The sequence below is a fragment of the Macaca thibetana genome, chromosome X (assembly GCF_024542745.1).
Source record: "Macaca thibetana thibetana isolate TM-01 chromosome X, ASM2454274v1, whole genome shotgun sequence".
Classification (NCBI taxonomy): domain Eukaryota; kingdom Metazoa; phylum Chordata; class Mammalia; order Primates; family Cercopithecidae; genus Macaca; species Macaca thibetana.
Genome location: NC_065598.1, coordinates 12,154,603 through 12,181,650, shown reverse-complemented (window position 1 = coordinate 12,181,650; position 27,048 = coordinate 12,154,603). Strand labels below are relative to the sequence as shown.

Sequence of the window (27,048 nt, the reverse complement as noted above, 5' to 3'; positions counted from 1 at the left end):
GCTGCTATGTAAGATGTACCTTTCGCCTTCCGCCTTCTGCCATGATTGTGAGGCCTCCCCAGCCACGTGGAACTGTGAGTCCATTAAACCTCTTTTTCTTTATAAACTGCCCAGTCTCAGGTATGTCTTTATTAGCAGCATGAAGACAGACTAATACAGATGGGTATTACATAAACCAGAGTAAAGCTTACTCCTCCCCAGAATGGGGATTAGTCTGAGGATGGGGAAAATGGGGTGAACCACAGCACAAGCAAAGGTCCCAGACTTATAGTTGTCTGTAAGGGCAGGCATGCTCCCTGTCTTTTCAGAAGCCGATTCTCCAGGAAGAACCAACCGGGAACCCCCAGACAGTCTTGAAGAATTAAAGAGTACAGCAACCCGTGCCTTCTTTTCTAGTCAGAATCCTGGGAAGGTGACAAGATTCTGGAGGAAATTAGCCCCAGAGACTATTCTATGTCCCATAATGGCTCAGGAGTGGCAAGTGCATGCAAGATGACAGAGAAGTGGCTAAGGGAGGGTTGACAATGGTGAACAAGGGGTGACATGTCTGCTTCCTTTCTAGGTGAGTAGTCAAAGACAGACCAGATGGGTACAGATATATCTCAGCAAGTTCTGGTAAGATGGATGATATGACTGAGGAGTGGATAAACTTCACATCTCCCAATGCCTCCTCTCATTAAAACAACCCTCTACAGGTTGACTCAGCTCTACGGAAAACAGGATGAACTGATCATACACTGGAATACGGATTTGAAATAAATATTAGATTATTATAGATAATATATAGATAATGTTACACTTCTCTCACATCTGAGTGTGTGGCCTGAGATTCTTGCCCACCACACCCACCCATTGTGTTACCTGTAAAAATAGATTTCGCTGTAAGCTCCTACAGCTCTCCATTCTCTCTAGGGGATAAGGTTTATACTTTGATACTGGGCATGTTCTCACCACAGGGAAAATACACAGCCTCACCAAGATGATTTTTTTGGTCTTTTCATCTACTTATAGAAAAGGCAGTCACTTACAAATTTGTAGTTCCAAAGGATGAACAGAACATGGCACTGGTTCAATAATTATCTCCTTCCATTTTTTTTTAATAGAAGTAAGATGTTAAGACATTCAGTAGTGTCAACCATATGAGATCATTGAAAACATGCCCTAATTTAAAATTTATTCTGATTCTTCAATCTTTAACATTCATTTTCCATACATGAGTTGCATAAAAGCATCTAGAGTAGTGAAGAGACTTAATAAGTGAGTGGGACATGGTCATTAACAAAATCTAAGGACATTAAGATAATCTGGGTGAAGTCATTTTTCTTATTAATTTCCATCATTATATATCATTATAGCTTTTATGAACTATGCTCCCAAATCCCTTTTTCTACTTTAGCCTTGTTATAATGTTTTCCCACACTTTCCATTGTCTAGAATCACCGACCTCTTTCTCCTCAGGCTCTGTAATTTGCAATTATCAGAAAACGTGTATGCTGCAAGTATGTATTGAGGTGAGATTACAATTTGTAGTGTCAGCATACCATAGGGCTGTTTCTTTTGTGTTTTCACTGGAGTTGCTTGCTGGTCTTAATATAATAAGGGCCTTATTATATTATACATCATTGTGCATATTTTATGTGTCAGATGCTTGGTAGATATTCTTTGCTTTGTTGTTATTATTATTTTTATTATTTTTTGAGATGAAGTCTTACTCTGTCACCTAAGCTGGAGTGCAATGGCTTGATCTCGGCTCACTAAAACCTCCACGTCCCGGGTTCAAGCGATTCTCCTGCCTCAGCCTCCCAAGTAGCTGGGACTACAGACATGCGCCACCATGCCTGGCTAATTTTTGTATTTTTAGTACAGACGAGGTTTCACTATGTTGGCCAGGCTGGTCTGGAACTCCTGACCTCAGATGATCCACCCACCTTGGCCTCCCAAAGTGCTGGGATTACAGGCATGAGCCACTGTGCCCGGCTCTGCTTTGCTATTTTACTAAGCAGCATCATGGTGCACCTAAGCCCAGCTAACATTAGGCAGGAAGATTACCTTTCTAATGTACTCTTCTGCAGACAGAATGCCCCTGGAACATGATCTGTTTTGACTTTCCATTTTAATTCTGATGAGGAGGGACTGATGAAAAGACAGGTGTGCTAGGATCTAATTTTTGGATGGATCCCTTCTAAATAGCCTATTTTGCTCTGAATAGGCTTTTTTGCTCTGAATCATCTTGCCAATCTCCCATCGACTGCAATAAGCAGGTACTCCTGAGAACTCCCTACTAAAATCAAGGCAACTGCTTAGCAGTCCTGGGATAGGAGACAGACTACTTGTGTATAATCCAAAAATGGAGTGTGTCTGTGGGGCATACAAGATAAGACTCAGGTTCTAAAGCCCAGTTACAGCTCTGTCATTTGCTGGGCCCACCAAATAAGAAAAACTTAATGTGCCACATGGTTAGACTTGGCCTGCTTTGGACCACTAGGTCCTGGTTTGTAGGGTTTCTGCTGAGAAATCTGCTGATAGTTGCATTGGCTCTCCTTTTAATATGACGTGTTTCTAGTTTCTTGCTGCTTTCAGAATTTTTTCTTTGTCTTTGATTTTTGGTAGTTTGATTAATATATGTCTTGGTGTACTCCTCTTTGGATTGATTTTTTTTTTTTTTTTTTTGAGACAGGATCTCACTCTGTCACCCAGGCTATGCAGTAGTGCTACCATAGCTCACTGCAGCCTCAACTCCTGGGCTCAAGTGATTCTCCTGCCTCAGCTTCTCGAGTAGCTGGAACTACAGGCATGTACCACCATGCCTAGCTAAGTTTTAAATTCTTTTTGTAGAGACCAGGTCTCACTACGTTGACCAGGCTGATCTTAACTTCTTGGCCTCAAGTGATCCTCCTACTTTGGCCTCCCAAAATGCTGGGATTACAGGTGTGAGTCACCATGACCAGCCTTTGGATTAAATTTGATCTGGAAATCCATATGCTCCCTGTATCTAAGTGTTGCTATCTATCCCCAGATTAGAAAAGTTTTCCACTATTATTATTTTTTAATAAACTTTTTTGTTGATACATAAGAGATGTATGTATTTTGGGGGTGCATGTAATATTTTGATATATTCATATAATGTACAATGATCAAATCAGGGTAATTGGGATATCTATCATCTTAAACATTTAACTTTTCTTTATACTAGGAGCACTTGAATAATTCTCTTTTAGCTATTTTGAAATACACAATAGATTACTGTTAACTGTAGTCATTCTACTGATCTATAAAACACTAGGTCTTATTTATTCTTCTAACTGTATTTTTGTATCCATTAATCAACTTCTCTTTATCCCTCCCTCCCCTGCACCCTTCTCACCCACTGGTAACTATCAATGTACTCTCTGTCTTCCTGAGATCCAGTTTTTTAGCTCCCACATATGAATAAAAACATGCAATATTTGTTTTTCTGTGTCTGGCTTATTTCACTTAACATAATGACCTGGAGTTTTATCCATGTTGCTGCAAATAAAGGATTTATTTTTTATTGCTGAATAATATTCCACTGTGTATATATACTACATTCATTTCCTTTATCCATTCATCCATTGATGAACACTTAGGTTGATTCCATATTTTGGCTACTGTGAATAGTGCTGCAATAAACATGAGAGTGCAGATATCTCTTTGATATATTGATTTCCTTTATTTTGAATATATATCTAGTAGTGATATTGCTGGATAATATGGTAGTTCTATTTTTAGTTTTTTGAGGAACCTCCATATTGTGTTCCCTAGTAGCTGTACTAATTTACATTCCCACCAACAGTGATGGTATGAGGGTTCCTCTTTCTCAACATCCTCTCCAGCATTTGTTATTGCCTATCTTTTAATAAAAGTCATTTTAACTGCGGTGAGATGATATCTCATTGTAGTTCTGATTTGTATTTCTCTGGCAATTAGTGATGTTGAACATTTTTTATATACCTGTTGGTCATTTCTATGTCTTCTTTTGATAAATGTCTATTCAGATCTTTTGCCCACTTTTAATTGGATTATTCTTTTTTTTCCTATTTAGCTGTTTGTGTTCCTTATATATTATTATTATTATTAATCCCTTGTCAGATGAATAGTTTGCAAATATTTTCTCCCATCTTATGAGTTGTCTTTTTACCTTGTTGATTGTTTCCTTTGCTGTGCAGAAGCTGTTAGCTTGATGTAATCTCATTTGTCAGCCATTATTTTTAAAGATATTCTATCTGGCCCCTTTTCCCTTTCTTCTCCTTCTGCAATTCCTATTATACAAAGGTTTGAGTATTGTCAAACTAACTATTGAACAAACTAACTATTGTTTGACTATTATTATTTTGTTAATTGTTTTCAGGGTGTTTTGTAGTGCCTTTGTCACTTCCTTCCTCTCTTGCTGTATTCTCCTATGATTTGTTAATATTTTGTAATGATATATTTTGATTCCTTTCTCTTTATCTTTTGTGTATCTACTAATAGTTTTTTTATTCCTTTCTCTTTATCTTTTGTGTATCTACTAATAGTTTTTCCTTTGTGGTTACCACAAGGCTTACATAAAACACCTTATAGTTATAATAGTTAATTTTAAGCTGATAACAACCTAAATTCAATTGTATACAAAATTCTACACTTTTAATTTTCCCTCCCTCCAAATTATATGTTATTGATGTAACACTTTACATATTGCATTTTCATTAACAAGTTGTAGCTGTAGTTATTTTTTAATACTTTTGTCTTTTAACTTTCATACTATAGTTAAAAGTGATTTATACACTACCATTACAGTATTAGAGTACTCTGAATTTAACTATGTAGTTCCTTTACCAGTGAGATTTATACTTTCATGTTTTCAGGTAGTTACTTAGCATCCTTTCATGTCAACTCGAAGAACTCCCTGTAGCATTTCTTCTAAGGTAGATATACTGGTAATGAACTCCCTCAGCTTTTGTTTGTCTAGGAGTATCTTTCCCTCTCTTTCATTTCTGAAGGACAGCTTTGCTGGGTATAGTATTCTTTTTTTGAGATGAGATCTCATTGTATTGCCCAGGCTGGTCTTAAACTCCTGGGTTCAAGTGATCCTGTAGCCGCAGCCTCCCAAATAGTTGAGACTACAGATGGGTGCCACTGCCCCTGGCTAACTATTCTTGGTTGGCAGTTCTTCCTAGCATTTTGAATATATCATCCACTCCTGGCCTGCAAGGTTTCTGATGAGCAATCCACTGATAGTTTTATAAAGCTTTTCTTGTATGTGACAAGTTGCTTTTCTCTTGCTGCTTTCAATATTTTATGTCTGTGTTTGGTTTTTGACAATTTGGTTATAATATATCTTAGAGTAGTCTTTGGATTGATTCTGCTTGAGATTCTTTGATTTGTATAAATCCAGATGTTCATATCCCTTCCAAGATTTAGGACATTTCAGCCATTATTTCTTTAAATAAGCTTTTTTCCCTTTTTTCCTTTTCTCCTTCTAATATTCCCATAATGCATATATTCATTCAATTGATGGTATCTCATAGGTCCTGTATGCTTCCTTTACTCTTTTTTATTCTTTTTACTCTGTGTTCCTCTAACTGGGTAATTTCAAATAGCCTATCTTTGCATTCATTGATTCTTCTGCATAATTGAGTCTGCTGTTGAAGTTATTAAAATGTTCAGTTTTGTCATTGTATTCTTTAGCTCTAGGATTTCTGTTTGGTTCTTTTTATGGTTCTCCTCTCTTTTCCTTTCCTTTCCTTTCCTTTCCTTTCCTTTCCTTTCCTTTCCTTTCCTTTCCTCTCCTCTCCTCTCCTCTCCTCTCCTCCCCTCTCCTCTCCTCTCCTCTTCTCTCCTCTCCTCTCCTTTCCTCTCTCTCTCTTTCTTTCCTTCCTTCCTTCCTTCCTTCCTTCCTTCCTTCCTTCCTTCCTTCCTCCTTCCTTCCTTCCTTTCTTTTTTCTTTTCTTTTCTTTTCTTTTCTTTCTTTTCTTTCTTCTTTTTCCCTTCCCTTCCCTTCCCTTCCCTTCCTTTCCCTTTTCCTTTCTTTTCTCTTTTCTTTTTTTGAAACAGGGTCTGGCTATGTTGCCCAGGCTACAGTGCAGTGGTGTGATCTTGGCTCACTGTAACCTCTGCCTCCTGGGCTCAAGTCATCCTCCCACTTCAGCCTCGCAAGTTGCTGGGACTATGGGTGCAGGCCACCACATCTGGCTAATTTTTGTAGAGACAGGGTTTTGCCATGTTGGCCAGGCTGGTCTTGAACTCTTGGGCTCAAGCCATCTGCCTGCCTTGGCCTCCTAAAGTGCTGGAATTACAAGCGTAAATCACCGCACCTGACCTTTATTTCTTTATTAAACTGTTTATTTTGTTTATGTATTGCTTTTTGTTTTTGCTTAGTGGTCTGTGTTCTCTTGTATCCCACTGAGCTTCATTAAGGTGATTATTTTGTATTATTTTTCATGTAATTTATATATCTCAAATGATATATCTTAGGGGCTGCTTATTGAAGCCTCAATAGTTTCCTTTTGTGGTATCATGTTTGCTTGATTCTTCATGATTCATGTAGCCTTGAGTTGGTATCTGTGCATTTGAGGGGGCAAACATCTCTTTCAGTCGTTTTTTTGTTGTTGTTGTTTTGCTTTGTTTTCTTTTCTTTTTTTGAGACGGAGTCTTGCTCTGTTGCCTAGGCTGGAGTCCAGTGGTATGATCTCGGCTCATTACAACCTCTGCCTCCTGGGTTCAAGCGATTCTACCACCTCAGCCTCCGGCGTAGCTGGGACTACAGGCACACAACACCACAGCAGGCTATTTTCTTTTTTCTTTTTTTAAATTTTTTTTGTATTTTTAGTAGAGACTGGGTGTCACCATGTTGACCAGCTAATCTCAAACTCCTAACCTCAAGTCATCCACCTGCCTTGGCCTCCCAAAGTACTGGGATTATAAACGTTAGTCACTGCACCAGGCCCTCTTCCAGTCTTTGTAGGCTGGTCTTTATAGACTGGTTTCAGCAGGTAAAGACCTTCTCTTGTTGATTGATGAGATTGCCTCTGCAATTGCAGTGGAGCTAGATCATGTGACTACTGCTATATTTGCAATGGGGTCTGCTAGATTTCCAGTTTTTACAGACTGGTCTTTATAGACTGGTTTCAGCAGGTAAAAGCCTTCTCTTGTTGACTGATGAGATTGCCTCTGCAATTATAGTAGGGCTAGATCATGTGACTACTGCTAAATCTGCAATGGGGTCTTACAATGGGGGGTAGGCCTGTTTCCAGAGCCTTGGGAGAGCATGGATCCTATCTCATCTCTGAGCAGACTGGAATGCTTCTAGGATCTTCATTAATTGGGCTGATGCTGGGACAAGGTTCTACAGATCATGGGCCTGTTACTAGGTACACAGATCATTGTGGCTTCCACCAGATCCCTGGGAGGGTTATTGCTGGACCATTGGGTGGGTTTCTGAGTAAGCATAACTGGTCCTGGACTGTGATTGCGAGAGGCTGGAAATGAGTCACAGGGCTACTTCAGGGTCCACAGTCAAGATCAAGATCCACAGGCCTGCTTCTGAGAACACAGATGGACATGCCTCCTCATGGTTTCCTGGGTGGGAAGGACTGTGGCTGTGCAGGGCTGGAGCTGGATCACAGTGTTGCTTTAAGATCTGTAGTTGGATCAAGGCTGGCAGGCCTGCCTGTGGTGGCACAAATGGGCATGCCACTCTGCAGGTCCCTAGGTGGAGTCGGGGAGGCAGGACTGCTCCTGAATACCAGATGAGAGTGGCTGGAATTGAGTTTCAGGGCTGTTTCAGGATCTGCAGTTGGATCAAGGTTGGTAAGTCTGCCTCTAGAGCACAGAGGAGCCTGTCTCCTGGGTCCCTGGGCAGGCAGGACCACTCCCTGACCATGGCTGAGAGGAGCTAGAGCCAGGTTATGGGGCCACTTCAGGATCCACATTCAGATGGAGGTCAGTAGGCCTGCCTGAGGGGACACAAATGAATATATATCCCAGAGGGTCCCTGCATGGGCATGACTGCTCCTGGATTATGGCTGAGAGAGGCTGGAGCTGAATTATGGGGCTGTTTCAAAATCTGTGGAACTAAGTTCATTAGGCCTACCTCTGGGGGTATGAACTGGCCTGTTTCCCAGCAGGTCCCAGGACAGGTGGGACTGCTCACAGACAATGGCTGAGAGAGGCTGGAGCTTGGTCACAAGCCACTTCAGGGTCCACAACTGGGGCCAAGGTCAGCAGATCTGTTACCCAAGGCCTAGGTAGGTATGACTCTTCCCGGGTCCCTTAATGGATAATGCCAGTAGTAGGACCAAGGCCAAACTGGGCTGTAGCCAACTCCATGGGGGGATGTGGTTGTTTCTGGGTCTGTATTTGGGATCATAGTCAGTGAGTCTGCCACCAAGGCCTGGGTGTGTCTGCCTTCTCAAAATGGCCTTCCTCAGTCTTAGGCTCCACCAGGGTTTAGTGACCTATTTGGATTCCAAAGCTCCCACAAAGCCACTTTTGTCCATAGGTGGCTGCCAAATTATAGTTGCTGTGGGGGATACCAGTGGGGGACCTCATTTTGCTACCTTGTTAATGCCACTCCCCTATCATTTATTCTTATTTCTTATTACAGTTACTTTCTTATTGAAAGAACACTACTGCTACCCAGGAAAGCTCTCCAATTCCCAGGGTATTAGTATAGAAGGGGTGACATGTCTGACAGATGTGAGCAACCCTCTGTAGATAAATAGCCATAGCTATAACACTGCTCATCAATTAGATCAGCATGAATAATCAACATAAGTAGTGGGAGAAGGCAGATGGAGGAATAGTTAGCTGCCCTATTACAGATGTTGGGAGAAAGGGGAATTAGTCTCCAGTTTGACCATTGTACCTTCTTATTATAGGATGGGCAATTTTCCACTTCAACTGCTTTGATAGAAAAGGATAAGATCAAGTTGTTTATATGCTTGACTCTTCAATGTTAGCATCTGGTACTGAGGAAGTGGGAGAAGGGGAGGAAGGGACTCAGCATTCTCAGAGTCTGCTGCCCTGGCGCTAAAACTGGGACTAACTTTAGGGAGTCAAAAACCATTCTAATATTGTACGCAGAACTTTGTATACACGTGGGTTTTTCTGGATGGGGGAAAAGTCTATGGCATTTATCAGGTTCCCAATTGCATCTCTAATCCAAAAAGTCTAGTGCACCCATTCTAACAGGAGCCAGTAGATTTATATTGCTGCCTTGAAGGACCAAATTTTGAGGTGGTGATTCAGGACAGCCACGTAGGCAATGGATTTTTTTAATATCTGCAGGTTGGAAAGTGAGTGTCCATCAAGAAGGTCTGGGGTTTCTAGAGTCAAAGGAAAGATCTATTTTACAACTCCCTTCTCATGCATAAACCTGCCCTTCCACTTCGCATTGATGGCTATTCTTTACCACCATCAATAATACCCCTTAACACACCATCCATCTCCACCAAACATTCCTACCAAATACTAACCTCGCCAACAGCCTTGTCCAGTCATAAATATAGGGAAATCAATTAGAATTCTTCTCCTTGAGGGCAAGAATCATGCCTATGTATCTATACATGCTCATTGCCTTATATGATGTCTGTTAATCCTCAATAATTCCTTGTTGAAGTCAAACGAATTTAATTGTGCTGGCTAGCCATGGGAGTGGGAAGGCAAGGCACAATTCATAATGTTTCTATGGGCAATAATACTCCTTACTTTTTAAAAATAAAATTTTGGAGACTGCTTTCAGTTAATTAGTCTAATTGTGAAAAGAAAATTATCCTTAGATACTTTTAAAGAAGAAAGATATGGTAATTTGTAAAGGGCATGGATTCTTCAAAGATTTTCATCCTCAAACACCATTATACAGTCTGAGTTAGAGTTAACAACTTAGAAGACCATGAAGTGAACAGAACTCATCTAATTTCGGTGCAGCAATTATAGCTTTTTTGAGACTACATGAAAAAACCAAAATGTTGTTAGTATATCAGTAAATTGGTCTCTGCGAACCTCTTTCATTTTCTCAAGAAAAAATAATTTTCTATAATAGAGTAACCAAATGATAAGAAAAATAATCCACCAAGAAACACAAATGGATCTGGGAACAAAAAATGATCCATGAACACATGCTGCAATGGGGGAAAAGGAACAAAACAAGACTACACCACAAAAGCAAGCAAATGGATGCCGATTTTTAAAGAGAGAATTTTATAGTGTTATCAAAATGATGAGTGTTTTTCCAAATTTCCTTAGTGGCTAAGAAAATGGGATTTTTTTTAATTATACAGAAAGGGAATTTGTCTTGTGTAAGATATAGACCTTAAAACATATATCAGCTGAGGAGCCCAGTAAAAAGGGGATTTTCTACAAGAGTTAAATGTTTAGGTTAGTACACACTATGGCAGACAGATGACTAAACTTATGGGAAGGCACAGGAATATTTTGTAATGTGTGATCATTTTCATTAGAAAGACATACATTATTTTAACATTGTGGTTTAGTGAGAGTGAAAAGGTTGTGAGCCAGATAGTTTCTGTTGCAACTACTCAACTCTGTTGTAGCAGGAAAGCAGACATAGATAAAACACAAATGAGCAAACATGGCTAAACCCACTAAAATACTTATGGATACTAAAATCTGAATTTTATATGATTTCCATGTGTCACAAAATACATTTTTCAACTTTTAAAAAATGGTTTAAAAAACCTACCTTTCTTAGCTGATGGACTTTGCAAAGACACATGGCAGGCTGGATTTGAACTTGGAGCTGTTTGCCATCCTCTCTTTTAACTGGCTTATTTTATTACATGTAAAGTTCTATAGAGAGTGCTTTGTTTACAGATATGCCATTTTCTTCTATAAGCATTAAACCAGAAAGAAAATATCTTTCTTGGAAATAATCTTTCTAAATATCCCTGGAACAATTGCTAGGAAATGATCACACTTTCAGATAGGTTTTTCTCTGTCACTGTCCTGCAGCAGGCAATTAAGTCACAGCCAACCTAAACACAGATATTTTATTTCTTCTATCATCCTCCAGGCACAAAAATCAATAGGACTAATCACAGAGGTGCGCACCTAGGGGAAAACAAAATGTCTATGCAACTTCTGCCATCAAGCCCAAACATGGCATTCCAGAAGGCTCAGAGCCTATCTAGATGAGGTATGCCCCTGCTGACACCCACACGCATCTCAAGAGAGAAGTTATTCCAAATGAACACTGCAGCTCCTTACCAAGGGCTCTTACATACAGATTCTTTCCGTATTCTGGCTCCCCTTGTCCATAGAAAGATTGGAGACGTTCCCAGGTCTTGTTCCTGATGCATAGTGAATATGTCACAAGTCTCAGTGTCTGCTCCCGTGTAAGACCATTCTTTGGAGATCTGGATGCCCCAGGAGTACAAGTATGACTTTTCTAGCCATCTGGGAAGACTCCATTAAGCCCAGACTGAAGAAGAGTGACTGTCTTAGTCTGTTTGAGCTGCTACAACAAAATACCTTAGACTGAATAATTTATAAATAATTGAAATGTATTTCTCACAGTTCTGGAGGCAGTGAAGTCCAAGATCTTCCAGAAGATTTGGTGTTTGGTAAAGGCCTCATTCCTCAAAGACAGTACTTTGTCACTGTGTCTTTACATGGGAGAAGGAGCAAGGCAATTCTCTTCAAATTTTTATAAGGATACTAATCCCATTCATGATGCAGAGACCTCGTGACTTAATCACTTTCCTAAAGGCCTCACCTATTAATACAATCACATTAGGTATTAGGTTGCAACATATAAATTTTGAGGGGACACTAACATTCAGACCATAGCAGTGACCAACCATTCCAGAGTTTCCCTGGGACATGGGCCTTTTAAATGCTAAAACTGAGATGGTTGCTTACACTAAATGTAAGTGTCTTCTCTTTCTATTTCTCTTTTTGCTTCTCTCCCAGTTCTTCCAAGACTGCTTGACCCTCCAGAACCTCTTTGTGAAGCAAAAGCTGAACTAGGCTTGAGAAAGAGACTTTCTCTGAAAGACCCCAGAAATACTCCACTTAATGCCTTTTCCAAAGTACAGATTTATTAGGTTGGTGCGAAAATAATTGAAATTTTTGCCATTACTTTCAATGGCAAAAACAGCAATTACTTTCGCACCAACCTAACACTTTCTGTAATGAGTAAGCATAAATGTTAGGAAATCCCCTCTTGAGTGAAAAGAGTTCTGGTAACCTTAGCTTTGGCTTCAATCTTGGTTGAAAATACGAGTTTATAAAAGACAAATGTCATGTCTCCTTATTCGTCAACACTCCTATAGCATGAATGGATACATTCACACGATAGGTCCAGCTTCTTCATTTGAAAAACTTCTAAAGATCTCTTTTCCCCTAAATTCACTAAGGAAGTATAACTCCAGTGGGCTTCTAAGGGGATTCTTGACCAATAGTTTTAACATAACACAAAATACATTTTCTGGTGCCCCATTAAGAATATCACATAACAAACTACTTACATCTACAATAAAACTAAACCAATAAACCACGTGTATTTTGTAAACTTTTAGCTTTGACCTAATTATCCTATTGCCATAGTTGATAATCTCAAAATTCAGTAATGAAGAACTTAGTCAAATATGAAGTATCAGTGAACTGTGTTTGTATATCCATGGGATTATGTATATAAAATTACTCATCACTTACGCTGAATTCAGGTATTGTGTTTTGATCTCCCTGATTACGAAAAATCAATGTGTTAGTAATTCTGGAAGGAAAAAATGAACCTTTGGATATAGGAGTCATAAAAATGTTAAACTGAGGCATTTGTGCCTTCAATGTTAACAGAGAGTGGACAATTAGGAGTTTTGTGTTTATGGAGCATGTGTTTTGATATTACAGGTCAGTGTCAGCAGCATTTTCAATCGTGTGGATGTGTTGGCTTGTGTTTCTGTCCTAAATTGTCCCACAGGAGGCTCTTCCTCTGCTAGTTGAGACCTCAGAGCTATGTAGCAGCCTTCAAGGCAGAACAGGACACAGGTGAATGAGTCACCCACCTGACCAGATCAATGACCCGCTCTCTGGGTGCAGCGCTGACCGGTTCATCATTAATCATTACAATCTGATCTCCCGGGATCAGCTTGCCTTCAGAGGGGCCACCTGGAGATAAATGAGAATGAAGCACAGGTGAGAAGACCATTGGCAACCTATCCCAAGCCCCCTCTCCTGATCATGATTCACTGTGAGCAAATGGTGCTATCAGCAGAAACAAAACCCAACCACACTTGGGTATTCTTTGGACAATTCTGAGGCCCAGGCTGTACCCTGACCAATTCAATCAGAATCTTTCAGGATGGGACCCAGGCATCCACATTTTTCTAAAACTTTACAAGCAAGGTCGAGACTCAGCCTAGCAGCACTTTTCACACTTTATGGTGGATCACCTGGGGATCTTGTTACCATGCAGGGGTGCAGGGTGAGATAATGCATTTCTCACAAGCTCCCAGGTGCTGCTGATGCTGCTGGTCAACAGGCCATTTTGTGTGTGTATGTGTGGTGAGGCCCCTAGAAGGAGCTATTCTCTCAACAGGTAGCCAATCAGTTGTGTTGATACCCTGTGGCCAAAGCTGCAACAATTGCGCACAGCTGGATTCAAACAAAGGTGCATTTATGTACTTATTACAAGTAGGGAGACAGCATACTGTGGAGAATCGTAAGATATCTCAGTAAGAGGGTGTTCAGATGTGAGGGTGATCTGGCTGTGACATCTGTCACCCCACTGATTGCCAGGGTTGATTCAGCTGATCTGGTTGGCTAGGCGGGTGTCCCCTTCCTCCCTCACAGCTCCATGTGCATCCCTCCAGCAACCCTCTCACCTCATCCTGCTGAGCAGCTGGGACTGTGGGCACACACCACCACACCCGGCTAATTTTGTTTGTCTGTTTATTTATTTATTTAGAGATGGAGTCTCGCTCTGTCGCCCAGGCTGGAGTGCAGTGGCGCGATTTTGGCTCACTGCAACCTCCGCCTCCCGGATTCACGCCATTCTCCTGCCTCAGCCTCCCGAGTAGCTGGAACTACGGGCGCCTGCCACTACACCCGGCTAATTTTTTGCATTTTTAGTAGAGATGGGGTTTCACCGTGTTAGCCAGGATGTTCTCGATCTCCTGACCTCGTGATCTGCCCGCCTCGGCCTCCCAAAGTGCTGGGATTACAGGCGTCAGCCACGGCGCCCGGCCTTGTTTATTTGTTGTAGAGACAAGATCTCACTGTATTGCCCAGGCTGGTCTCAAACTCCTGGGCTCAAGCAATCCTCCCACCTCAGCCTCTCAAAGTGCTGGGGTTACAGGGATGAGCCACTGTGCCTGGCCCTTTTCTCTTTCCGTTGTTTCCAAGAAGGGAGAAGGAAACTAATATTTGTTGAGCATTTATTATGCACCAGGCAATGGGTTAAATTCTTGGCCTAGTAACTTCACTGAATACTATCATCCCTTCCATATTATGAGATAATTGAGGCTCACACAGGTTAAATAATTGACGTGAAGGAAGGACTAGATCTTAGCTTGGACTCTTCCAAATTCAGAATGGCGAATGTCCCTTTTGAACTTTTTTCTATAATTCAGAACCTAGTCACTGCCAGGTTTCTTAACACATAAACTTAAAACCACATCTGTGTAAAGCATACATTTGTATTTAAGTAAGACCTAAAATCAATTACCTGAATTATGCTCTAGACACATGCAATTACCTCCCAAATATTGATATGGTAGCATATGGTACTATAATTTTAACTATATTTCCACAGGTCTGACGCTGGGTGATAGCTGCAGCTGAAATGCTATCTTTCAAATATTATTGCTATTACTTCATTTAGTAATTGAAATGAACACTTCATACCCAGAACATAGAACTGAAAGTAATTCAGTGTTTCTCTCCCCACCCAGACACTAGGCATATGTGTCATTCAAGCTGTAGCATAAATTCGTCTTCCTTCTGGGAAGTAAGAGAGTAGGGGAACCTTAACATGTCCTCATATTACTGATAGAAAATATTCATTTTACAGATGTGGGATTCAGTGTTTGCACGCATAAGGAATTCAGAAAAACCACTTGGGAAACATAATAAGTATTAAATTATGTGCAATAATCACTCAAATTCAGTCAAACAAATGGTTAGCAATCAAATGCTGATCAAATACAGAAAAATTGTGAAAGTAACTGAAGGACGAATGTTAACTATTCTAATAAGAAAATCACTCTCAGATTAACATACTCTTACATTTGACCTATGCTTTCTGATTAAAGGAAACTACTCTTGTCTAATCAAGCAACTTTAATCAAGAATGCTGGAGAAGCAACACACTGTCCCATCCAAAATACGAAACAGTGGCACACTTCAAGAGAACTGTCTCATAGCCTTTACTTTGAAGTCTGGATCGCCTATTATAGAAAATCTAGTCACACACTGAAATCACCTGGGACTTCTGTAGAGTCATTTTTATGACTGACACAGCTTGTTTGACCAGCATTTTCACTCATAAAAATAACTGGAAATAGTACTCTTTGACCTTTGTTTTTACTTTTTTTCTACTCATCTCAAAATTGTGTAACAGTAGGTACTAGTGTCTTTGAAGCTAAGGAGAATTGAGGGCAAGGAAGGAGAGAGGTTGTAGAAACAGTGAGATGATACCAAAAAACAAAAAATAAGACTTGAATCTTCATTCAGCTCCTGGGAAGACACATACTTTGGAGAATCTCATAATCAGAGATGTTAGATTATCCCAGTGTTATAAAACAGCATGCCGAATACTATTCCATTTAGGAAAAAATGTGTGTACACATACCTCTATATATGTATTATGTATGTATAAAATACATTATCTGATAGGTAATACATATGTGTGTTTGTGTATACATGGAATTATATCTACTACACATATTATCTCCGTCTACATCAATAATGGCTATCTCTTGGTACTAGGAATTCAGGTGATTTTTTTTACTTTCTCCTCTATACTATCTACATTGTTTCTATTTTTTTTTTTTTACAAAGCATGTTATCATACGAAGCAACAAATCTGTTTTGAGAATTCTCAGTTGTATCAAGCTCAACAATCCTATACAGAGAACTAAAATATGATCTATATTTAGTGAAATAAAAAAGTTTAGCAGATAGCACAAGTCTAAAGTGGTTATTTGTGATGTTTGCCCTGGGGCATATTATGTCAAAATAATGAAAAGTGAAACATTAAACCAAATTTTAAAATCTATACCAGGACACTACTTGACTTTTGTTTCCCTTAATTGAGACACTCAACTGGCCAAACATTTTAGAGTTAAATAACAATAACAATAAAAATAAACATCTACAGAATGACCAGGATGTGCCTGGCACTCTTCTAATTTATTGCATTCTCTCCATAGCCCTACAACATAGATACTACACTGATCCCCATTATACAGAAGACGTAGAGAAGTTACATCAAACTGAAATGCAGGGAATTTAACATGGAAACTAAAAAGTCTAAAAAGGGGCAGAGGTAGGAGTCAGATTCAGGCAGTCTGATGCCAGAGTCTGTGCTCCTAAGTGTAGTACTTTACTGCTGAATCCTGTTACTGATTTGCAAAATCCTGAGAAGAAAGGGCATGGAAGATAATTTCCTTTTTTACTGAAAATAAATCCAATATGAGTCCACTACAGTAAGCATATAAATACATTGTTTCTGGAAAGGCAAAGGCAGCCCACTTCAGGCGATTGCATCATAGTCCATTGTATTCAGCTGTGTTGACAGTGGAACATCTGTATACTCTAATATGAATGATTGCGGGAAAGTACGTTAATTATCTAATCATATTGTAGAATTTTAAAGATTTGACACATACTGTATTAGTCAGCATTTGCTGGATAACAAATCACCCCCAAGCTCAATAGGTGTCCAACGATCATTTCTTCTCATGCTTATGGGTCTTTAGGATAACCACAGGCTGGCTGATTTCAGCCAGGCTTAGCTGGACAGTTCTGTACCAAACTGCAGATGAGGCTGTACTTGGCTCCCCCACTGCAGGCTTGCTGCCTCATGGGTTCATTATGGGGCTCAGATGGAAGAGGTCACAGCTACCTGGGGAAAACTCTCTGTCTTTTGTTTTTGTTTTGAGACAGGGTTTCACTCTGTTGCTCAGGCTGGAGTGCAGTAGCGCAATCTCAGCTCACTGCAACCTCCCCTTCCTGGGTTCAAGCGATTCTCATGCCTCAGCCTCCCGAGTAGCTGGGACTGCAGGCATGCACCACCACACCTGGCTAATTTTTTGTCTTTTTAGTAGAGATGGGATTTTGCCATGTTGGTCAGGGTGGTCTCGAACTCCTGGCTTCAAGTGACCCACCAGCCTTGGCCTCTCAAAGTGCTGGGATTACAGGTAAGCCACTGCACCCAGCCAAAAACTCTCTTCTTATAGCCATGGCAGAAGCTTAGGAAACAGGCTCAATTGCACAAGCATGTCTCAAGCTTATGTCATCTTTGTTAATATGCCATTGGCCAATGTCAATCACCTGGTCCAGCCCAACAGCAATGGAGTATGGATTTCCCTTTATTCTGCCTCTAATGAGAAGGGAGGGAAGTGCATACTTGTGAGATAATCCAACTACCCCAGTGACTAAATCCTACTGTAACCACTTCCTCCTTTTTTTCCACTAAGGAATTCATCATGGGCTTACCGTAATACAGTACAGTGCCTGCCTCTTATTGTCTGCATTCATAAGTTAAGAAGTGGGTCATTTCCATGGTTATAGATGATGGCTCAGTATTTTCCTGAGTCAGGTGATAATGATGGATTTGGCAGTTTAAAACCTAGTTTAAGGAGGCATTTCTGTTCCTCTGGTGAAGTGACTCTATCCAGGTTTTGGAAAAACATATCCAGCTTTCACAGTCTGGACACTTATGAAACTGAACAGTAGTTATTCTGGCAGGGTGTGGCAGACAGTCTCAGGAAACCAAGAACCGGGATTGGGTGCTTACCTGGTGTTACTGAGCGAACGACCACTGGCTTTTCACTCCCTGCCACAAAACCAAATCCCAGCACTGGGTCCCTTCTCATCTCCACCTTCCGAGGAGCCGGAGGGATGATTTGGCAGCTCTCTAACCGAGGGTCGTCAAAAGGGATTGCCTGTGTCATGTGACTGTGGAGAAAGCACATACAAGAGAAACAAGGCATCAATGTATGTCTTAGGCATTGGCCTGGCAATCATATTCTCTTTAATTTCAAAACCTATTTTTTGTTAGAGAGTGAGAAAGATCTGGGGAGACCCATAGTCATGCTTCTTTCATGGCTCACTTGGGCCACTTTTGCTTCAGGCTTTTGCATTGGCTGTTCCTCCAACCCGGAAAGCCTGTCCTGCAGATATGCATATGGCCCAGCCTCACCTCACTCAAGCTTGTGCTCACATATGACCTTGAAGAGGACTGTCCTGGCCATACATTTTAAAAATGCAACCCCGCTCCCCAACATGCCTGATCCCCTTTACGCCCTTCTACTTCTTTTTTCCCCACAGCACTAATCACGTGCTAACGTGCCGTAGAATGCAGTTGGCTCTTGAACAATACAGGTTTGAGCTGCACAGGTCCACTTATACATAGATGTTCTTCCTCCTCTGCCACCCCTGAGACAGCAAGACCATCCCCTGTTCTTCCTTCCCCTTCTTAACTTACTCAATGTGAAGACGATGAGGATGGAGACCTTTATGATGATCTACTTCTACTTAATGATTAATACATGTATTTTCTCTTCCTTACGGCTTTCTTAATAACATTTTGTTTTCTCTAACTTTATTGTAAGAATACAGTATATGAGTATAATGCATATAACATACAAAATATGTGTTAATCAACTGTTATGTTATCGGTAAGACTTCTGGTCAACAGTATGCTATCAGTAATTGAGTTTTGAGGGCATCCAAAGTGATATGTGGATTTTTGACTGCATGTGGGGTTGGTGCCCCAAGCCCCATGTTGTTCAAGGGTCAACTGTATACTTAATTTTATGGTTATTTTTGTTGTTTTGCTCTATACACTAGAACAAACACTCTATGAGGGCAAGGAACTTGGTTTTATTCACTGATTTATCTCAGGTTCCTAGAAGAGTATCTGGCACATAGTATATTCTCATTAATACTTGGATTAATAAGTAGAGAAAAAGATTTCTTTGTGAAAAGCTATTTAGTTATAACTGATATGCTGAGAAATAACCTCAGAGGGTTTTAGACATTTAGAAGGTAATACCTATGGCTTCTGGCCCCAGCAAAATTGAAGTGGATTATTTTGGTGGTGACACACCATCCTGTTTCCAAATACATCTCCATTTCCAAAGAAGCTGAGAACTTAGCTCTTGGCATTTGTTCTCCGGGAAGATTTTCAAGTGGTTCAAATGAATCTTTTCATTAACACCTAAACTTCAGAAGTCTTATCAATAATCCCAACTTGAAATTTGTATAGCATTCAAAAATTTTCAAAATACTTCCACAAATATCTAATTTGATACACAAATTGAGAATGAGAGGGCAGAACTGGTATTATTTTGTGGATTTTACCAATAAGAAGACTGAGATCAAAATACTAGTTTATTGTCACTAAGAGCCCATGGCTGGTATGCCAGAGGGTTGGGTCAAAGATTCACTCCCATGACTCTTAATGAAGTCTTCACTCATGCACATTGTTCAAGGCAGCCTTCTTTTGGGGAAAAGTTATTAGTCTGAATAATAGAAATCTCCTTAATGTAATGTAAGCTAAGATTATTTCAATGACACGGGTTTAATTCAAATTTCTCTCTATATAATCTTCTTCAATAAGTAAAAGAAGATCATTTAAAAATATCTTGGAAGATGCTACTCTATATGCCATCTGGACAACATATTGTTCAATGTAATAAAGATAGCAAAGAAGGAATCCTGTTGTCTTTCTGTGTAATTAATAAGAATGAGGTAAGATCAATGAAAACCTCCTAAGATCTGTCCTTTAGGTATATATCACTATCTAGGAAAACAAACATTTAAAATCCATTTTAAATAGAAAGGAAGTGTCTTTTCGACTTAGCTTCTCGGGAGGTGGAACGGTAGGAAAAAGAGAAGTGTTAGTTGAGAACTAACATGTTGTGCACCATGTGCTAACACTCATCTGTTACCTTATTTCATTCTTAAAATTCCTCTATGATGGAGGCAGTTTTACCCTACTCATTCCTTCTTTGCAAATGCCAAGATAGGAAAAATAACTTGGCCAAGGTCACGCTCTTCTCAGGTGTAAGCCAGGTGCAATCCATACCAGGTCTTCTGATTTGAAGTGTGGGGCACATTAGATAATCTGCAGAAACAGTGCAAAATGAAAATGTGGAGCCTTTCATTCAAACATGACTAATTTCAAGACAGCAGAACATTAAACCCAGTCCAGGGTCCTGTGTCACTGCTTGGGTCACACATCCATGATGCTGGCCCCGGTAGTGTGCTATCCCCAGTGTCCTACCACCATTCTATTAATAGAAAAGTCCAGGCTGAGATTGGTGGCATTATAGGGTAGGTTCAGGTGTTTTTCTGGACCCATAGATTAGACACGGCTACCATGATATGGTATATGCTTGAGATGATGAAGAGAGGTGGGCAGAACTCAGGTGGGCAGGAGATCAGATGGAGAGGCCTGGATGTCAGAGGACAGAATTCTAGACCCTGAGTGAGCCAGCAAAACCAATGCAGAGTGAGCCCCAGTGACCAGGGTAGGAGCCTCAGACAAGGCCCCAGGCTGGGAGGCACTAAGACACAGGGAAGAAGTGAGGAGGCCAGGGCTAGAACCCAGGACACTAGTAGGACCTCTGATACTCCCACAGTGGGCCCCAAAGGGTGGGAACTTGACCTTCAGACACTGATCCCTCCTGGACCTGAAACAGGCATGGCTGGGTATGCCTGTGGGAGAATGGGGCCACCTAGGCATGGTGGACACTTTGGTTCTCTGGTCTCCTCTGTAAGAAAGCACCATCTTAGAGTAAGACATTTTTGAGCCACATCTGAAAACAATTCTGTCCTTTTATCTCCAGATGAAAGAAGGGACGGAAAGAGAAAGGAAGGGAGGGAGGAAGGAAGAATGAAAGGGAGAGAGGGAAGAAGGAAAATTCACATTTTTGGAAACTGGCCCTGAATTCTGTGTCTTCACCATTTTCCACAGCAGACATAAAATTGAGGAAGGTAAAGCTTGCTGAAGCTGGGTGACTTGCTAATGGTCACGTGTGTTTTAGAAACGAGGTTGGCGCAACTCTTGATTCCAAGCATAGAGAGGCACTGAGGAAGGTTTTTCCTTCTGCTACTGCTAGCTCTGTGAAAAGCTTAAGGCAGTGATTCCCAAACTTTGCTGCACATTAGAATCACTCAGGGAGCATTTCAAAACTCCTAATGCCCGGGTTACACTCCAGACCAACGGTATCAGAATATCTGGGATGCAAACCAGTATCAATTTTAAAAACATCTGCAGGTGATTCCCAAGTCCAGCAAAGTTTGAGAACCACTCTCCTGCCTAGAGAAGGGTGGGTTTTAGTACGCCCTCCAGACAATAGGAAACGGGGACACAAATGATGTCCCTGATTATCTCCTCTAGCAACCATTGTGAATGTATATTAAAATATTTAAAACTTCTGGAGCTTGATTACCCTCTTCCCACCACAGGAACAAGTAATAGTATCTAATGCATCATTCATTCAATAACCATCATGTTATTCTTTTATTGATACCTGACATTTATTAAACATTAATTTCATGCTAAGCATTGTTTGTTCTAAATGCTTTCCATATGTTAGTTCATTTAATTCTCCAAAACAACTCCACAATGCACTCATTTGTTCATTTAGTCAATTTGTAAAACGCCCACTAGATTCTCAGTTCTGGAATTGCACTGGGAAAGAAAGCAGACAAAAAAGAAAGTGTTCACGCTAGTGTTCAGAGACAAAGAAGAAACTAATACATTAGTAAAATAGATGGAAGAGCAAGTCATTATAAACACTAGGGAGAAAAATAAGGCAGGGAGGAAGGATAGAGAGCTGAGTGGGTGGAGTGGGTGGGTGAAGGTGCTGCAATGATCAGCAGGGGTCAGGAAACATTTCGGGGGGAGCACTTCCAACAGAGGGACCATGAAGCATAAAGGTTCTGAGGCATAACGTGCCTGATGTGAGCCTGCCCAGGAACAATCCGAAGGCTAGTGGCGCAGATAAGGATGTGGGGTTGGAGGCAGGGTGGTGAGGAGTAAAGAAGTGGTGGGAAGGAGGGGCACAGATCACACAGGCTCTTGGAAAGACTTTGTCTTTTGTTCTGAGTGGAAAAAGTAGACATGTGATCCAGCTGCCCTGCTGATGACAGGAGAGGGTACTGGTAGAAGCATTTCAGGGGCCGTTACATCAACCCCTGATGGTGGTGCCTTGGACCAGGGTGAGAGCGGCAGAAGCCGCAAAAATTGTTGTGCTTTTAATATATTTGGAGGCCACCCTGATAGACCAGGGGTGGGACTTCTACTCTGGAACCATTTTCCTGCACACGCCAGACGTTCCCAGTGAGGATGGACCTATGAGCATGTTGCCTAATGCAAGTCTCGTGTCCTGATGTATCCACATTATGGGAGACATTTTTCTCTTCAAGTAGGTGACACTTTCTAGTTTGTACAAGAAACAAATACATGCCCAGGTGCAGTGTGAACATGAGAACTGATATGATCGTTTAGTGAGAGACTTTGGAGCCAGACTGCCTGAATTCAAGTCCTGGCTCCCCTACTTCCTACTGATGTGACCTGCACGAATTACTCCATCACTCTATATTTCAGTTTTCTCATCTGTAAAATGGTGACAATGATAGTAACAAGTTCATAAGATAGTTGTGAAAACTGAATGAATAAACATAAAGCACTCAGCAAAATGTAAGCACATAGTAAGCACTCAAAAAGCATTGGCTGGAATGTTCTCACTTATAAGTGGGAGTTAAATGATGAGAACACATGGACACATAGAGGGGAACAACACATACTGGGGCCTACTTGAGGGTGGCAGGTGGGAGGAGGGAGAGGATCAGGAAAAATAACTAACGGGTACTAGGCTTAATACCTGGGTGATGAAATAGTCTGTGCAACAAGACATAAGTTTTCCTATGTAACAAACCTACACATGTGCCCTTGAACTTAAAATAAAAGTTAAACACAAAGTATTGATTGTTATTTTCATCTCTGGAGATCAATGAATAGAAAGCAGTCCGTTTCAGACATTATGAACACAGTCAGTCTTAAAATATGGAAATAAACTCAGTAACATTTAAAATACTTGCAGCCCAACTTTCTTAGTAAAATGCCTCACAAATCCTACATAAGCTTGGAGGCTTTCAATGTGAAAAATCCTACCAAATGCAATGACACAATAAATACAAATATACATTGATATACACAAGGCAATACTGTACCAGAACACAAAAGAATAAAAGAAGGTAGAAGAAAATCCAGGTGCTCTAGTGACTGGATCACTGTTAATATGTTTTTCTCAACCATGTTTCTAAACCATTAAGTGACCATTGAACATAGTGCCGAGGGCAAGCCTGAGTCTTGAGGGAAATAAGAAGCACTGATGATGTTCTATAATTAGGGGCGATACAGGCATACACCCTTTCAACCTCAGATGCTGCCATTCTCTGTGTCAACAGAGTCTTACACTGGCCTGTATTTCTTCATTGCTTTTCCCCCCTACCCAAATAAGGCTGGAAACACAACCAAATGTGTGCTCTGTGGTCACTGCTTGGTCTAGTGTTGTCATCTTTGCTAATGATATTTTGATTATTTTTGTTTTGCTTGCATGTTGAGGATAACCTTCCATTGGCATTCTCATTTTCTTTCACAACGGGTTGTGTTTTCAGAATAAATTACCTAAAAATAATCAACCCCTGTCTCTTTTCCAGTAAGAATTAATCCCTACTAGCATGTTCCCCATGAAACATCATTTGACCCTCTGTAACAAGGCAAGCAGTTTTTGGCCCTGTACTTGCAACATTCTTTTTTTGAATAAAGATGCTTGAGTCCTTGTTTAATGAGCTGAAAAAGCAACATTTTTTTTTTTTACCTGCTAAACAAGTGTCAGTGAATTCTGATGCTGAGACTAGAAGTATACAATTGATGAGCTATTCAAACCCCCATTCTCCGTCCCCAGCCTTCTCTAAAAACACACACAGATAGGCCAGGAGTCTATGACCCGAAAAATACAGAGTATATTAATTGAAATGGAAAATGTGTCCATCAAGATAAAGTGAGCAATCTTCCTACTTCTGACAGATTTCATTTCAAAAGGAATGACAGAAATCCTGCTGCCTAACTCCCCATAACAAAAGGAAAGGGCTTTCCTTGAACTCTTGGAGCCCTTCTTTCTCAGCAGAAATAAAACAGTGATACACCCAATGTGTCACAAATAATTGCTTTGACTAGTAGAAAGCACCCTGTGTGAAAACCTAAAGTCATTCCAGTTTTTGATGCACTCATTAAAGACTGCAAAGTCGTTTTCAAAATATGTGCTGAGTGGAAGGATTCCAGAAGGAAAATCCAAATTCAGAAGCCATTACCTTTGGTGTGGAGGTTAAAGAATCTGGGAAGATAATGGCAGGTAGGCTATCTGGGTAGTTAAGACTGGATCACAAATAGGTGTAACTACTTATGGAGTATAAACATTTTTGTGCCTAAGTTATGCTTGAGGTCATTGTTGGCGTTAGCTTTCAGGGGTGACCAACTATGATTACAGGAGAGGACCAAGCATAAATATATGCTCTTATCTTGGTAGCACTGGTCTATGTCGTAGACTGACTTAGTCTTGATTTGCTTCCTAGGTCATGATTTGCCACTAGATGCCACATTCCTTTCCAGTACCTACCCACTATATACAGTACATGTTTCTCTGCCCCTTGACTCTGCTAACATCCTATCGCCCTAAGCATGTCCCATGATGGAGCCCAGATGTGACGAGTAAAAAATGTTAGTTTGTTTGGGCATCTGTTCTTACTGCCCACCATCATCACAAGAAGGCCTTCTCAAGGTAACGGCTGCCCTTTCAGCCTGTTCTCTATAATGACCAGAGCCTACACCTCAGTGAGAAGCTAAGTGTAGCAGAGCTGCCCAGCCCCCAAGCCTAGATCAGCTACCTGAATAAGGGATAAGACATGATGATGGTTTTATGACACTGAATTTGGGGGATGTTTGTTATGTACCAAAAGCTCATGCATCTAGTCTGTAAATAGTGCTTAAAATAATATTTATTAATAAATGCCCTGAAGTTCCACATGTCAAAAGGATTTTCTCCAACAACTTCATTCCCCATGTGATTCATGACTAAGTATGTTACATTGGACAGACACCACAGACACTTCCAAAGGAAACTTCTCCCCTTATTTTCCTTGGTGACATGGCAGCTACAGGAACCCCATAGTCTATTCTTCACCATCTTCCCACATCCCTGACTGGATTTGGGCTTGGGCACAGTACGGCTGCAAAATTCATAAGCCCTGCTGTGGCCTTGGAGGGGGCCTAACATGGAAAACTTTGACCAAAAGTGCTCATCTATGTAAACCAGAGTTCCTCAGAGCAAGAATTTAAGTAGGAAGAATAAAAGAAAGCAAAGTATGGATTGTTAAAGTTCATAGGTTACAACTGAGAGAGGTCACGAGGCATTTTAGAACCCCATGATAGGTTTCGAGTGAGTCAAAATGATGATAATGTGTGTGGTAAAATAATATATTGAAAATATATTTTTTGCTTTGTTCTCATTGGGTTTTTTCCACTCCCAGGTCTAATAAAGTAGACAGGTCTTTTGCAGACTCTTGCCTTAGGGGTGATGCATTTGTCAGGGCTCAAAGCAAAAGTTGACTGCTTATAACTCTTTCCTACTTTTGTTTCCTGAAAGTCTGAGCAGCTTGGTTCAGGAAGCAAGGGTAGAAGACCCCTGAGAGGCGGCAGCAACTTCAGGAGAAACAGCTTGGTGGGATGCCTGGCAAGGCACCACGACTTAGGTCTGAGCCTAAGAAATGGCAGTCAGTGAACTTCAGGGAATCACACAGATTTGAATCAGGGTATCTTAGGAGCACGTAATGTGGGTTGAAACCATAAAGCCCTGTCAAATTTCTTCTCTGTGTAAGATTCCCAGAATTCCCAGAAATTGTGAATATTCAACATGATTACATTTGAATTGCTAACCAGCAGGAATGTAATACGATCACACAAGTGAGTTTAGGAATAAGATTTATATGTGCTACACAAGAAAAAAGAAACCATCTTTGTCAGAACGAAGACGGGAGTTGGAAGAGAAGTTACTAAACTTGGAGAGAGATCACTGTGGAGCAATGTCAGGATAGAAGATCCAGGAACCCTCTCTAATCAGGACCCTAAACCTTCTCTGCATCTGGAACTACTGCCTCCTGCTGCCGCTTCCCCTAAGGCTAGGCAGCTCAGCCACTCTACATTTTCATTCTCATATGTCCATGGGATTCCATCTCTCTTATGATATACATATTTTTGCACTCAACTCCCATTTTTGAGCAAGCCTCTGTCCTTTGGGATCAAAAGAGCCAAACCAAATCCCTTCACTAGAAATAAGTTAAATTTTCTATGAACACACATAACTGCACATCATATATTTTCAGCTCACATAACATGGTGAATTGCACGCTTTTTGCCTTCATGAATATGCATACTGGGGTTCAGAAGAATTTAACCTTCACTAATCAATTCCACAGGCCACTGTCAGTCAATTCCCACAACATTGTCAGGAGCATTTAAAGATTTAGAACTGTTTAGTCAAGCTTGGAAACTTACATAGTACTTGAAAAGCCAAGAGAATCCAGAACAATTAAATTTAAAATCACAAAATGTTTAGAAGAATCTTGTTGGATAATTTTAGGAGGCTTTGAAATAAATGAGGCTTCTTTTTAATGGGTAGACTAAATGTGATAATTTTAGTTTTCTCCAAATTAATTTACAAATTTAATGCCATCCAATAAAGATATTTCAATAGTCCTTTTTAAAAAAATTCAACAATGAGAATTCTAAAT

At 40.5% G+C, this 27,048-nt stretch overlaps 1 protein-coding gene across 9 annotated transcripts in view; it reads right to left on the bottom strand.

Annotated features, from left to right (window-relative positions):
• FRMPD4 (FERM and PDZ domain containing 4) overlaps positions 1 to 27,048 on the bottom strand; it is an 863,942-nt gene that overhangs the window by 95,065 nt on the left and 741,829 nt on the right. For all 9 annotated transcript variants that reach the window (XM_050777254.1, XM_050777257.1, XM_050777250.1 and 6 more), the window contains 2 exons: positions 17,981 to 18,141; positions 13,026 to 13,128 (listed from right to left, as the gene is read on the bottom strand). In XM_050777254.1, coding sequence (XP_050633211.1) covers positions 13,026 to 13,128; positions 17,981 to 18,141 — 264 coding nt within the window. The remainder of the gene's footprint in view (positions 1 to 13,025; positions 13,129 to 17,980; positions 18,142 to 27,048) is intronic.